The sequence below is a fragment of the Amphiura filiformis genome, chromosome 4, assembly GCF_039555335.1.
Source record: "Amphiura filiformis chromosome 4, Afil_fr2py, whole genome shotgun sequence".
Lineage (NCBI taxonomy): Eukaryota > Metazoa > Echinodermata > Ophiuroidea > Amphilepidida > Amphiuridae > Amphiura > Amphiura filiformis.
In genome coordinates, this window is record NC_092631.1 from 15,445,087 (window position 1) to 15,457,791 (window position 12,705).

General features: G+C 37.6%; 1 protein-coding gene across 1 annotated transcript in view; it reads left to right on the forward strand.

Moving 5' to 3' along the window:
* LOC140150002 (uncharacterized) overlaps positions 1–12,278 on the forward strand; it is a 105,799-nt gene extending 93,521 nt beyond the window's left edge. The window contains exons 10-12 of the mRNA XM_072172004.1: positions 1,725–1,830; positions 6,166–6,401; positions 10,644–12,278. Coding sequence (XP_072028105.1) covers positions 1,725–1,830; positions 6,166–6,401; positions 10,644–10,747 — 446 coding nt within the window. The 3' untranslated portion in view covers positions 10,748–12,278. The remainder of the gene's footprint in view (positions 1–1,724; positions 1,831–6,165; positions 6,402–10,643) is intronic.
* The last annotated feature ends 427 nt before the right edge of the window (positions 12,279–12,705 follow it).

Sequence of the window (12,705 nt, forward strand, 5' to 3'; positions counted from 1 at the left end):
AAATTTCAAATGGAATTGAATCTTCCACAGGGGGTGGGTGAGTTTCAAAGTGAGCTCCCTAATGTATTCATTCCATTTATAATTCATACTCCCCCTGTGGAAAATATGTCCAAAATCTTCCACAGGGGTAGTGTGGATTTTAAATGGAATAGCCCATCCCTAGATGTATGTGATTATGCATACAGACTTATTATGTCCTGTTACATTTGAGCTAGACATCAAAGTTCCATCACAACTAGTTGACAAAATAATCTGCTGGTAGTCTAGACCACCAAATTTTTTCACCAGGCAACCAGAAAATACAAATTTGGTAGTCCAGATAGACCACCATTTTTTGGTTTTATTGAAAGATGTTGTCAACTTCGTTATCTTACTTTTCCACTGAAAGTCTCAATGGTCACGTACAATTTGTAACAACTTTCATGCCTAGTAAGAAGAAAAAAAAAAGCTCAGAGGTTCGTCTACCAAAAAAGCAGGGTTTTCAGTGATTACTGTAAGCGAGTTAGAAAACATTTGCCCTTGCAACAGCACCCTTTTACAGCAATTTGGGTGTTGAATTTAACACCATATGTGACGTGATCAAGGGGAATGAGTCACATGTCGGCAATTTTCAATACGAGTTTTCTTACAACATTTTCTGGCAGTTTACGAATGCTACATTTTAATGCAAACCTCATCAAAATTGGACATCTGGTTACTGAGATATGAGCAATTTATCAATGGCTGAAAACAATATAAAACTAAAAAATTCGAAAACTGTTTTTGAACACCATGCATCTGCAGACTATCAAAATCTTAATGACTACCTCTAAGAACCAGGTAGTTCATTCCTTTGAGGGACTTGAACCCCAAACTTCCATGCTCCCATCCAGTTGGCCCATTTTAGGGTGTTTCTAAATATTTCAGAAATGTAAATTTTCATGACCATATTTGGAATCAGCATGAAAAATGCATTAAAATGAGTACAAACAAGCCTAGTATTGGTACAGTGGTTTTTAAGATAGCTCTTAATATTTCGAGAAAATATTTCAAAACTTCGACTTTTTATGTTGACTTGAAGTGTATGGCTGGCATGCAGAGCATTAATACCTTAACCAAGTTGTCCAAAAGACATCCTCTGATTCACACACTTTCTATGAATTAAATGGGTCCCAACCCATGATATAGCTGATATAAACAGGAACTGTGTACAAGCTACTAAAGTCGTGTTCACATTTTGAGTTACACCCGGCGTAAACTTACGCTAACATTGATAAAAATTCCACAAATATTTTCGCTACTCCTACCGCATGTCCACACCTAGCCTACTCCTAGCACTACGCCGACCAGTTCAACCAAGCATTCACTTCTGGTCGGCGTAAACATCGGCTACCACTTCCTGTGTTTTCATGACCTTTTTCAACCACGCAATATGTAATGTCTTAGTTCCAACCAACAAAAGGTCAAACTTACACCAGGTGCCAGGAGTAGCAGCGTTCACATTGCAACTTACGTCTGGCGGAGGTTACACCCAGCTCGCTACTCCTGACTTTTGTCAGGAGTAAATCGTCGGACGTACGCCTGGCGGCCTACGCTAACCATCGTTCACACTACCACTACTCCTGGCAGCGTCTATGGCTACTACTCCTAGCAACTTGCGCCGACCAAGTTCCGCCGGGCGTACGTCCGACAATGTGAACACAACTTAAGAATGATTTATTATATGTTTTTGTTTTCATCTACAGCCCAACCAGAGGCAGAGTCGGAAAATGAGGAAGTGCTTCTAGAGTGGTTCAAGCTGGTAAACGACAGGAACAAATTAATACGCAAAGAAGGAGAATATATTGCACAGTAAGTGAAGATGATTTATTGCCTGGTGTGCGTTGTAAAGAACCAAGTGTGACCCAATGCCAGTGAATGCGGAAAATGGCTATTCCGGTTGAAATTCATACACCCCCATGGAAGATGTGACCTTAATCTTTCATAAAAACAGAGTGGAAAGTTATTGGTGTGTGTTCTAAAGAACCAAGTGTGGCCCAATGCCAGTGAATGCAGCAAATAGGCAATTCCTGTTGAAATTCATACACCCCCATGGAAGATGTGACCTTAATCTTTCATTATACAGAGTGGAGTGTGAATTTCAAATGGGGTTACCTGAATAGGTAACTTCATTTGAAATCTGCACCCCCTGTGTTGGAGATTTAGGTCATGTCTTCCATATAGGGGGTGTGTGGATTTTGAATGGAATAACTCAACGCCATTGATTTGTAAGCACAAGTGTGGAACAAGGTCAAACTAGGTCAAATTTATGATGAATGATTTTTACAGTATATTCTATCTGGTCCAATGTTTAGCTTTATTCGCTGTCGAAGTGATGATGTAACAGGATTAATAACCATAGCAATAGGTGAATACAATTTTTGAACAGATCGCCCTGCACTACAACATTCATGCGGTACCTATGCATTGAACCATAGATGTCAAAGAAAATGCTAATCACTTGCACCTGTAAGATTTGTATCTTTGAAAAGAGCAGTATTGTATTTAATCTATTATTGCAGACATACACATGTGAGGAGTGCAACCTGCTTGTAGTGCAGGGTGATCTATTCAAAAATTGTATTCATCTATTGCTATGGTAGTTATCCGATGATTACATAACTTAGACAGCGAATAGAAATGTAAAAACAAAATATGCAAAATGTGTACAATTGATGTGATGAGAAAATGTGATTTCATAGCTTTTAAAGGAAAGCTGTATAACATGGATTTTAGTATCAAAATGTTTACCAATTTATGTAAAACACTGCGGTATCAATACCTCAGCTTTGCCCTTTCCCTCATTCAGTCTCAATTGCTCCTGTGTTCTGTATTTAAAGTGTTGCACCAATAGTGCGTGCTAAGATATACATGAGCAATCCTTATTAAAGCTCAAGCCCAAAGACACAAATAATCGTTCGATTTTGGGTTTTTGCCAATAAATGCCGGCACACTAAAAAATATTTTGGTCTCCATTGGGCTATTCCATTTAAAATCCACACTACCCCTGTGGAAGATTTTGGAAATATCTTCCACAGGGAAGTATGCATTTCAAATGGAATGAAAACATTAGGCAGCTCCATTTGAATTTCATACACCCTCTGAGAAAGATTCAGCCTGAATCTCTCACAGAGGGAGGGTGAATTATAAATGGAGCTGCTAATGTGTTCATTCCATTTGAAATTCATACTCCCCCTGTGGAAGATATTTCCAAAACCTTCTACAGGGGTAGTGTGGATTTTAAATGGAATAGCCCAATTTGTGTTAAAGATGGGGGGTTTACCATAGCATGCCATTATACTGACAGGGCAATTCTGAGCGGGGGTCTGTTTGGGATTAATCTCGCTGGTCTTGACAGATCATCATGTTGGATATCGTGAAATTTGTTCAAGTAGAAAAATTCAATGCTTCCCATATCCAGGAACAATTTGCCTCAATGTTTTGTACTTTTGACTGTTGAATTTTGCTCCTGGCTCTATAAAAGTTCCCTCGGTTCCAATTACCAAGGGTAAATGAGTGCAAAAAATGTGGCCTGTGGTTATATTTGAAGTCTTGCATCTAATGTTTATCAACAGGTCCCTGGTATGAGGATGATTCAATCTAGATGCACGAGTCTTGATACAAGGAGCCCTTAAGCTTTTAACCTTGTATGGCCTCTTCACATGACGAGTTTAGATGTAAAATATGATATATGTAATGGCTGCCCTTGGTAAAATTTAGGCAGGGTATTTGTATCAGGGCACCTTTTTGGTAGATCCCATATTGTATTTGGACCACCTGCAGATTACTACAAACTATTCACAAACAGTCAGAGTCCCTGTGCTTTGTATGCAGTGAATTCTCCCATATTCATGAGGGCTGATCATTTGAGCATGCATGTCTAACATTCATGCCAGCATTGTCTGCCTTTATACGATAGTGCATTCCGTAAAAGTATGCAGTATGTGCGTAACAGTAACAGTGTCATCTGCACTTCATGGAACGACCGCCCCTCATTAACAAGTGATGGTGGGACTTTATCTGTTTACGAATAGACTATAATATGCGGTTTGGACCCTGGATGTCATCTCACCTATGCACACATCATCACACTGCACACGTCACAGCTTTGAAATGAGCAGTGGCGGTGTCCGGTAATCATGTGCGCATTGTGACGCAAATGATGACATTATGATCCAAATGCAAAGGTTTATGGATTTGCCGTAATGGTGAATTCAAAACAGCATTATGTACACTAAAATCTTAATGAACCCCCTGGACACTACTGGTCATCTATCAGCATTTCTGATCAAGTGATTCATAATTTGAAATGCTCATTTCAATTGCCAATGATGACTAGGCTTTAAACTATTTATGGTCAAGCTTGCATTTGCAGATGATCTTATTAATACCCTCCTTGATTGGTTCAATATTGGACACAATATTCATTTTGGCCAATCGGCAGGTTGTTTTCATGGGGTTAACAGTAACTCAAGGCAGCAATGATGTGTATCACATTTGCATCGGAACTCTTCACATTTTGCTGGCTTCAAATGTAATGAGTCATAGAATAACACATTTTCTTATCAACAACACCAGTTAAAATTCATCAGCAAATTAATTTTGTTTCTTCAAAGTTTCACTTGACTGCATTTTGTTGTCATAGCATCCAATCATCAGTGGGCTGTTCCTTTTGAAAACCTCACCCCCACTGTGGAAGAATTCCAAAGTAAACGGTTTAAATTATACCAGATCCAATAATTTTTAACCAATATAAGTGGAAAAGGTATGGAAGATTTTGGAATTCCAAACAAGTTTAATTTTAGGACAAATTGTACGAAACTCAACCAGATTTTATAATTTTTCACACAATTATCCACTGGAATTTCACATAAATTTTGCCAAAATATCCTGCTGAATTGAACATAAGGTGCAACTACAGGGGGTGTGTTGATTTTAAATTGAATAGCCCCTTAGATGAGTCTTGTTCCTGAAACCCCTTAAGTCTTGTACACAATCTTGATCCAACTTGGTACAAAATCGTGGCTCAAGTTAGTCATACATGACATGATTATACATCAACAATAACAAGTTTCTTATCAACAACATTGGTTAAAATTCCATTGCAGAATTGATTTTGTTTGTTTAAGATTATGCCAAAGTGTTTTGTGTTGTGACAACAGATGCATAATAATGGAGACTCATGGCAAATTTGTTTTAAACAAGGATAATTATAATAAACCACTTCTGGAATCCTATATAAGGATCCACAACACTAATACTTTACTGTGTGATATGGCAGCTATTCAGGTGCAATTACCTCAGCTATAAAACAACTGGTTACTTCAAATGTAAAATGACAGCTATTCATACACAATTTTCTCATCTATAAAGCAGCTGGTTGTGTTAAATGTACAAAGATGTGCCAAATGGAAAGACTAAGATCTAGGTAGTCATAAAAGATGAAAAAAAAGTTTATGATGAAGCCTGAAATTTTGAGATATAACCTGTCAAATGGGATCTACATGTGTATGTTTTATAATCTATCAGAACTGAATCCACATTACAGAACTGAATCCAATTATTGACTCAACATTTTTACCCAAAATTGTACTGAGGAGATAATTTAACTTAAATGTCCAGGAATAGGGTCTTCTTAATTATTTGATAACAAATTTGCACCAAAACACACATTTTCATAACATAATTTTTTTCTTAATTTCATTAATGAGGGCTAATCATTCCATGAAGCATGACATGACGAAACTGCCACACCTGTATAGCATATTTTTCACATCTTTTCCGTAAACGCATAGGCACTCATCAACACTTGATCATGTTTGCACAACATGTTCATGACGTGTTACGACACTAACCTCTCATCCGACACAAACAATCTGCCCTCATGAATATTGGAGAATTCACACAGCATTCAAAGCAGGGGGAATTCACCTGTTGGTGTGCTATCTGCAGATCTTTAATCTATGACTGCTATGCATAAGACAATGAGTCAGGACTCTGTACTCTCCTTGATTAGGGTTGGGTGCATTGGTATTTGTCATGTACTCTCCTTGATTAGGGTTGGATGCATTGATACTTGTCATCTGAACTGCAATAATATCATTGCCAGACATTAACCTGTAATATAAACTGAATTCTTTTTCATAGGCTCCAAATGCAAGAGCTCGAAGTGGAACACGCAGATCTTGAATATGAGCTGCGTATCTTAATGAACAAACAAGAGCATGAGAGAATCGATGCGGACGGAGAGAGAGAGGAGAAGCTTCTTGAGATGTTGGTCGACGTGGTAACAAGACGAAGCTTGGTAGTGGATAGGCTAGAGGCTGATAGGATACGAGAGGAGGAAGAGGATGAGAATATCCGACAGATGATGGCAGAGAGTGGTAAGTTCCGGGGGGTTCTCAGTACAAATGACCATACGGGACGTGCATAAATATGGGTAGCATTTTCAGCCTCTTGGTATATCAATGACCCCTTTTTCAAAGCCTATTTTGGTATATGAATGGGTCCTTTTTTCAAAATTTTCTCAATTTTTTTCGGAAAATAGCCCAATTTTTCGGTAATTTAGCAAAAATTTTCAAAATTTTCCCAAAATTTTGGGAAAATTTGTAAAAACTAGGACAATTTGGGTTAAATTCGCCAAAAAATTTTGACTTTTGGTATATCAATGGGTCCAAATTTCTTGAAAAATTGGTATATTTATGGGTCCACTTTCAAATTCTCAGCGCACGTCCCTACCAAAACCAAACTTGAGTACCCCGGGTAAGTTAGAGTGTATCTTGCAAAGGACAGTTAAAGGAAGTGTCAGGCAATCACAACATTATGTCTTATATGTTAGAAAATAATTATCAAGCATGAATCACATGGTTTTATTTAAAACAAACTCATATTAACCATAAAAACGAATAAAAACAGCCATCTCTCAACACACGATATTCAAAATTCCCGCGCCGAAATTGTCTAGAGCAATGACGTCATGGTTATTTGTGCTCATTTGTCGTCAGGCTTCATTGAATTATTAGGACGTCATTGCTCATTTCGGTGCAGGAATTTCGAATATTATTTGTGGATAGAGATTGCTGTTTTTATTCGTTTTTATGGTTAATATGAGTTTGTTTTAAATAAAACTATGTGGTTCGTGCTTGATAATTATTTTTCTAACATATAAGACATAATGTTGTGATTGCCGGACACTTCCTTTAAGCCCAGCGAGCAGTCAACCAGTATAACACAAGGCTAACTTTAGTGATATATCAATAACATGTTGCTATAACCTGTCCCTATATGTATAATCTGTGAAGTGTTGTGCATGAATTGCCAAGGACTGCTTGTCCTCTACCATCAGTATAATTATTTGGGTTTCATCACTGTGAGAACCACAACAATAGACCGCACTATAGTATTCAGCAAATTCCGACTGCCCTATCTGATTATCCCGTAAAAATAACGAGGTCATGCGATGCTACGCAGCTTGACCATGGAATGAGGTGCTGATGACGTGATATAATTAGCCAATCGGAACTCCACTTCTGTGTTTACGCCATAAACATCGCCAAATTGGCAGACCGCTGAAGAACATTGCTGGAAACTATAGACTATGAGTGCAGGTGAACAGACATGGAATGTTGAACATTAATGGGCTATTCCACTTGAAATTCACACCACCCATGTGAAAGATTGTGGAAATATCTTCCACAGGAGGTATGTTTTTCAAATGTAACTGGTCCCCTTGTATTATGGCTTTACCCGTATCTTCCACAATCCACAATTGGAGTAAGTATTTCAAATGGAAGATACCTAATTGTCTATCCTATTCAAAACTCACACTCCCATTGTGGAAGACTTTAGCAAAGTCTCCCACAGGGGTAGTGTGGATGTTAAATGGAATATAGCCCAATTGCACCAAATTTACATCCCACATTCATGTACTGCATTCATTTCGTTCACCTAGTGCTGACCAATGCTTTAAATAATTATTTTCCTTTTGCCTGTGTGATTAATGTCACTGATCACCAATATCTTTATTATGTGAATGTCTGACTTGAGGACTGAACTGGACATGACCTGTTTTACAGTGTGTAAGATTGGACTATTCCATCTAAAATCCACACTCCCCCTGTGGAAGATTTTGGAAATATTTTCTGCAGGGAGAGTATGAATTTCAAATGGAATTAACACATTAGCAGCTCCACTCAACTCACTCTCCCTCAGAGGAAGATTCAGGTTGAATATTTTTCAGAGGGTGTATGAAATTCAAATGGAGCTGCCTTATGGACTTATTCCATTTGAAATTCATACTCCCCCAATGGCAGATATTTCCACAATCTTCCACAGGGGTAGTGTGGATTTTCAGTGGAATAGCCCATTGCACTAACTTGTTACATAAAAACCATGTCACACTTTTGACTCAAGTTAGTAGACCAGTTCAGCTTAAAATTGTTTCTTTGAGACTTCATTGATTGATGCATTGATTGATTGATTGATTGATTGATTGATTGATTGATTGATTGATTGATTGATTGATTACTTGCTTGCTCAATTGATTGATGATAAGCTGATGGAAATGCCTATAACAGCGAGCACATGACCGGCTGAACTGGATAACAGATGTGTCTATTTCAACTTCAATTACACATCTGTCCAATATACAAATGTTATGGTCCACCATTATATTTATATATCGATCGGTAAAACCTAGTTTAGTGATGATTGTTGATGTGTTTTTCTCTGTGTAGGTTTTGTTGTTCCTATAGATCCTGTAGATCCTGAACCCATACAACGCCATTACTCTTATTAATTACGGTAAACATAGCACCCAGTGCATGTAGTCTGTGCCTGCATGTCTACCTGCATGGACCCGCACTGTATGTTAAGTGCACCTTGGCAGTTTGATATTATAAGAAAACTTTTGGAAATATGATGAGATTTCAATCTACTTTAAACAATGCTGCCAACTTAAAAGAGGAAAATAAAAGGAAGGGACAAAAATAAAGAATGATGAAAGTGAAAAGGAAGCATGAAAACAATGAATGAAAGAAATATAGTTGGAAAGATATAGATGATTAAAATCAGCAAGGTAAAAAAGATCAAAGCAAAAGAAGGAAACAAAAGAATGTGAAAAAATGATAAATGGAAGAAACAAGTAGGAATACACTTGGAACAGTTAATTTTTGCATGCAGATTAGTTTTGAATGCATGAAAGACCAAATAAATTTATTATGAAACTTACAAGAATATGGTGTACTTTTTGCATTTTTTTTTCAAAAAAACAAGTTAAAAACATTCTTTATTAGGAGAATTGAGTTTGTTAAATTAGTGCATGTATAATCATGTCAAATGTTTTTTTGTTACACTGCTTGGCATGTATTGAAGTCAGAACTTGAACTTTTGGCAATTTATAAGCCTGAAAAGATAAGTTAAGGGGTATAAGTATCATTCAGGTATTACTTTATACTACACTTTGTAGAGTTTAGTAGTGACGCCAGTAATTTTATGCGGTTGCACCTCAAGCATGTCAACAAACTTCTGTGCATGTGTGTGTGTACAATCGGCAAATTACGTTAGCCCGCATGATTTGAACCTTTCACCAGTGAAATATGCACCCAAGTTCCTTCCAAAGTCAAGGTGAAACAAAGTATAATCCCATGTCCAATTTGGTAGCTTTTGAGTTTGAAAAATCTGGGCTGTAATTTTCAGAATCTACCCATTTAAGCTATTCTGAGCAAGGGTGAAAAAAAATAGTGTTTCTATCAGGACACAGTTTTGGAAAAAAAGTAAGTCTGGTTCACATGAATTTAGTCAGGACCAGGACTCATTTTAGTCTAAACAGGACCAGAGCCGGATTGACCTATTTGGGGGCCCTGGGCCAGGCCAAAATTTAGAGGCCCCAAACTCACTGTGAGGAAGGCATATGCAAGTAAGTGGCAAAGTTGTTTGGTTTAAGTATAAGATCAACAGTTGGGACGGGAGCATTACAATTTAGACGGACACGAGCATAGATTTTTCAATGACATTACAATTTCAAACTATTTTAGCCCAAAATGAAGGTGAATTTTGCTAGTAATGAACCAATGCGTGCGAAGCGCGCAAAATTTTGCAATTTTACCCTATTTTGGTCAAAGCATGGTGTTTTTCGGGCTAAAAAGGAAGATGCACAGGGCAATTTTGGGTGCCCTGGGCCCGGGCCCATCTGGCCCAATGGTAAATCCGGCCCTGAACAGGACTCACTTTTGTTTTAGTAACAGTCAGAATTGAAGCCAAAATGGTCTAATGGTATATAATTCAATAGTCAACTTTCAACAATAATAGCTGACCTCACATATTTCAGCAAAACCCATTTTGGTTCACCATTTTGCATTTCTGGGGATATTAATATGTACAGACTGTATGGTGACGGGCTATGGTTCAAGTTCAGGACAAAAAGTGTAGCCTGGTGTTGGGATTTTTAATCCCAATGGGATATAGTAGGCAACTATGGCCTCAAACAAGGCCCGTAGCCCACTTATTTTCACCCTTGATTCCTGAGTGGCCATCAACCCCTCAACCCCAAGTAACCTGCGACTCGTCCTGTTGCATTTTTTCTGTCTTACAATTTATTGTTTATTTCTGATATTCTCTTTATACAGGTTTAACCAAAGACACAAATGAAAAAGAAAAGAAAAAGAAGAAAGGAAGTAAAAAGAAAAAAGACAAGGTACCTGAGCCTGATGATAAATCTGATGATAAATAAATTATTGTATACTGTGTAAATCATTATTTGATCAGAAGTTCATTTTTAAAAACAATAAATAATTTGCATGGAAAAACATGTATACGCACACAGAATAAATTATGTAGTGCATAGTTTAATTTTGTGGAAATTGCAAGTTGGAAGATGATGGAATTGTGGGTGAATTCTAATCATGAAAATAATGGCTTTCTCAGTAGTGCTATATCAGTATACAGGCATGGGATTTTCCAGTGGAAACACTGGAACCAGACTTTTGTGATGTCAAAATTTCCGCAATTTTATTAATTTTCAGCCCTTTTTCAGGTGTTTTTGAACAATTTTACACGCTTTTCCAGCTTTTTTGACAATTTCCAGACTTTTTCATGAATATATAGTCCCATGCCTGGTATATAGTTCAAAGACATTACACCCAGAGAGAATAGACTCTACCATGCTTGTGTGTCACTCATGGAGGTCAAAAAAGTGTGTGCTTGTTTTAAAGGGCATGCTTGTTTGAGTTCTGAGTGTAAAACATGTTGATAGTGTGCCATAGATGCAAGCCTGAAGTTGAAAATGCTCAAGTTCAAAAATGCGATGTATTGTTCAGTTTTGGCTCTTTCCGATAAATCTTTTGGTCTCCATGCACGACAAACCAAGATGGGTGTATTTAGCATAGCATTATGTAAGGGGCAGTTCTGAGTTAGGGGCTGGCATTTTCTTCGGAAGGGGGTCCCAAAAATACAGGGGGGTCATAAAATTTTCAGACCAAAAATGGGGGGGGATTTATAATTTTTTAACACCCAAAATAGGGGGGTTATAGAATTATTAAGGGCTGGTGACTCAAAATGTTCGCGCGCTGCGCACGCATTCTTTAACTTCACAATCGAAATGTGCGTACAATCTATGCAAAATTTTTACGCTTCGCACGCCTTCTTTACACTTACGGTAAAAAATTCAACACGCTCCACACACTTTCTTCACTTAGGTTTTGGCACGCTATGCGCCTTAGTTCCAGCAATTAATAATTTGTCTTGAGTCTGTGTAGGTGGAAATTTTCGACCCAAGATGGGGGGGTCGTACAAAATATTGCCCGCGACAGGGGGGGTCACCGACATATTTGGGACCCCCCTCCGAAGAAAATGCCAGCCCCCTTAGTTCTCTATGGTATAATATCTTTGGTATAGCTTCAACAAATGGGCTATTCCAGTTACAATTCATATACCCCCTATGGAAGACAATAATCTTAGTCTTCCACACAGGGGGTGTAGATTTCAAATGAAGTCACCAATTTTGGTAAACCCCATTTGAAATTCACACTCTCCCTGTGATTAAGATATAAAGTCATGTCTTCCATAGGGGGTGTGTGGATTTCAGCTGGAATAGCCAACATGTTTTACAATTTACACTTTTGTTAAAATAAAGTCATGCATTCGTAATATGAAACATCTTAGTGAAAAAAAAACACATTTTAGTTTATTTATGATTTATTTTGTAGTACATTTAAGGGGGTACTACTCCCCTGCCCAATTTTATGCCTATTTTTGCATTTTTCTCAAAAATTATAGCACATTGGGGACAAGTAAGATATGTATATTATAGGAGCAAGGACTACAACTACTGCACTGGAAATTTTATTTCAGCACAGACAACAATTGTGGAGTATTGATCAATAAATCAATAACTACTTGCTTTGAGTTTCTGAATTTTCAGTACAGTAGTAATGTTGTAGTCCTTTGCCCCTATAATATACATATCTTACTTGTCACCAATGTGCTATAAGTTTTGAGAAAAACGCAAAAACAGGCAGAAAATTGGCCAGGGGTGTTAACAAGGTCATCAACATTATTACACATTTTCATACTTGTTTTTGCTTTGAACAATTAGTACAAAACCAGCTTAGAAAATGCCAAATGGAACAAAAGTTTATACAAGTGCGCCCGAATATATACACTGCATTTACCTGCTTACTAACTGCATGA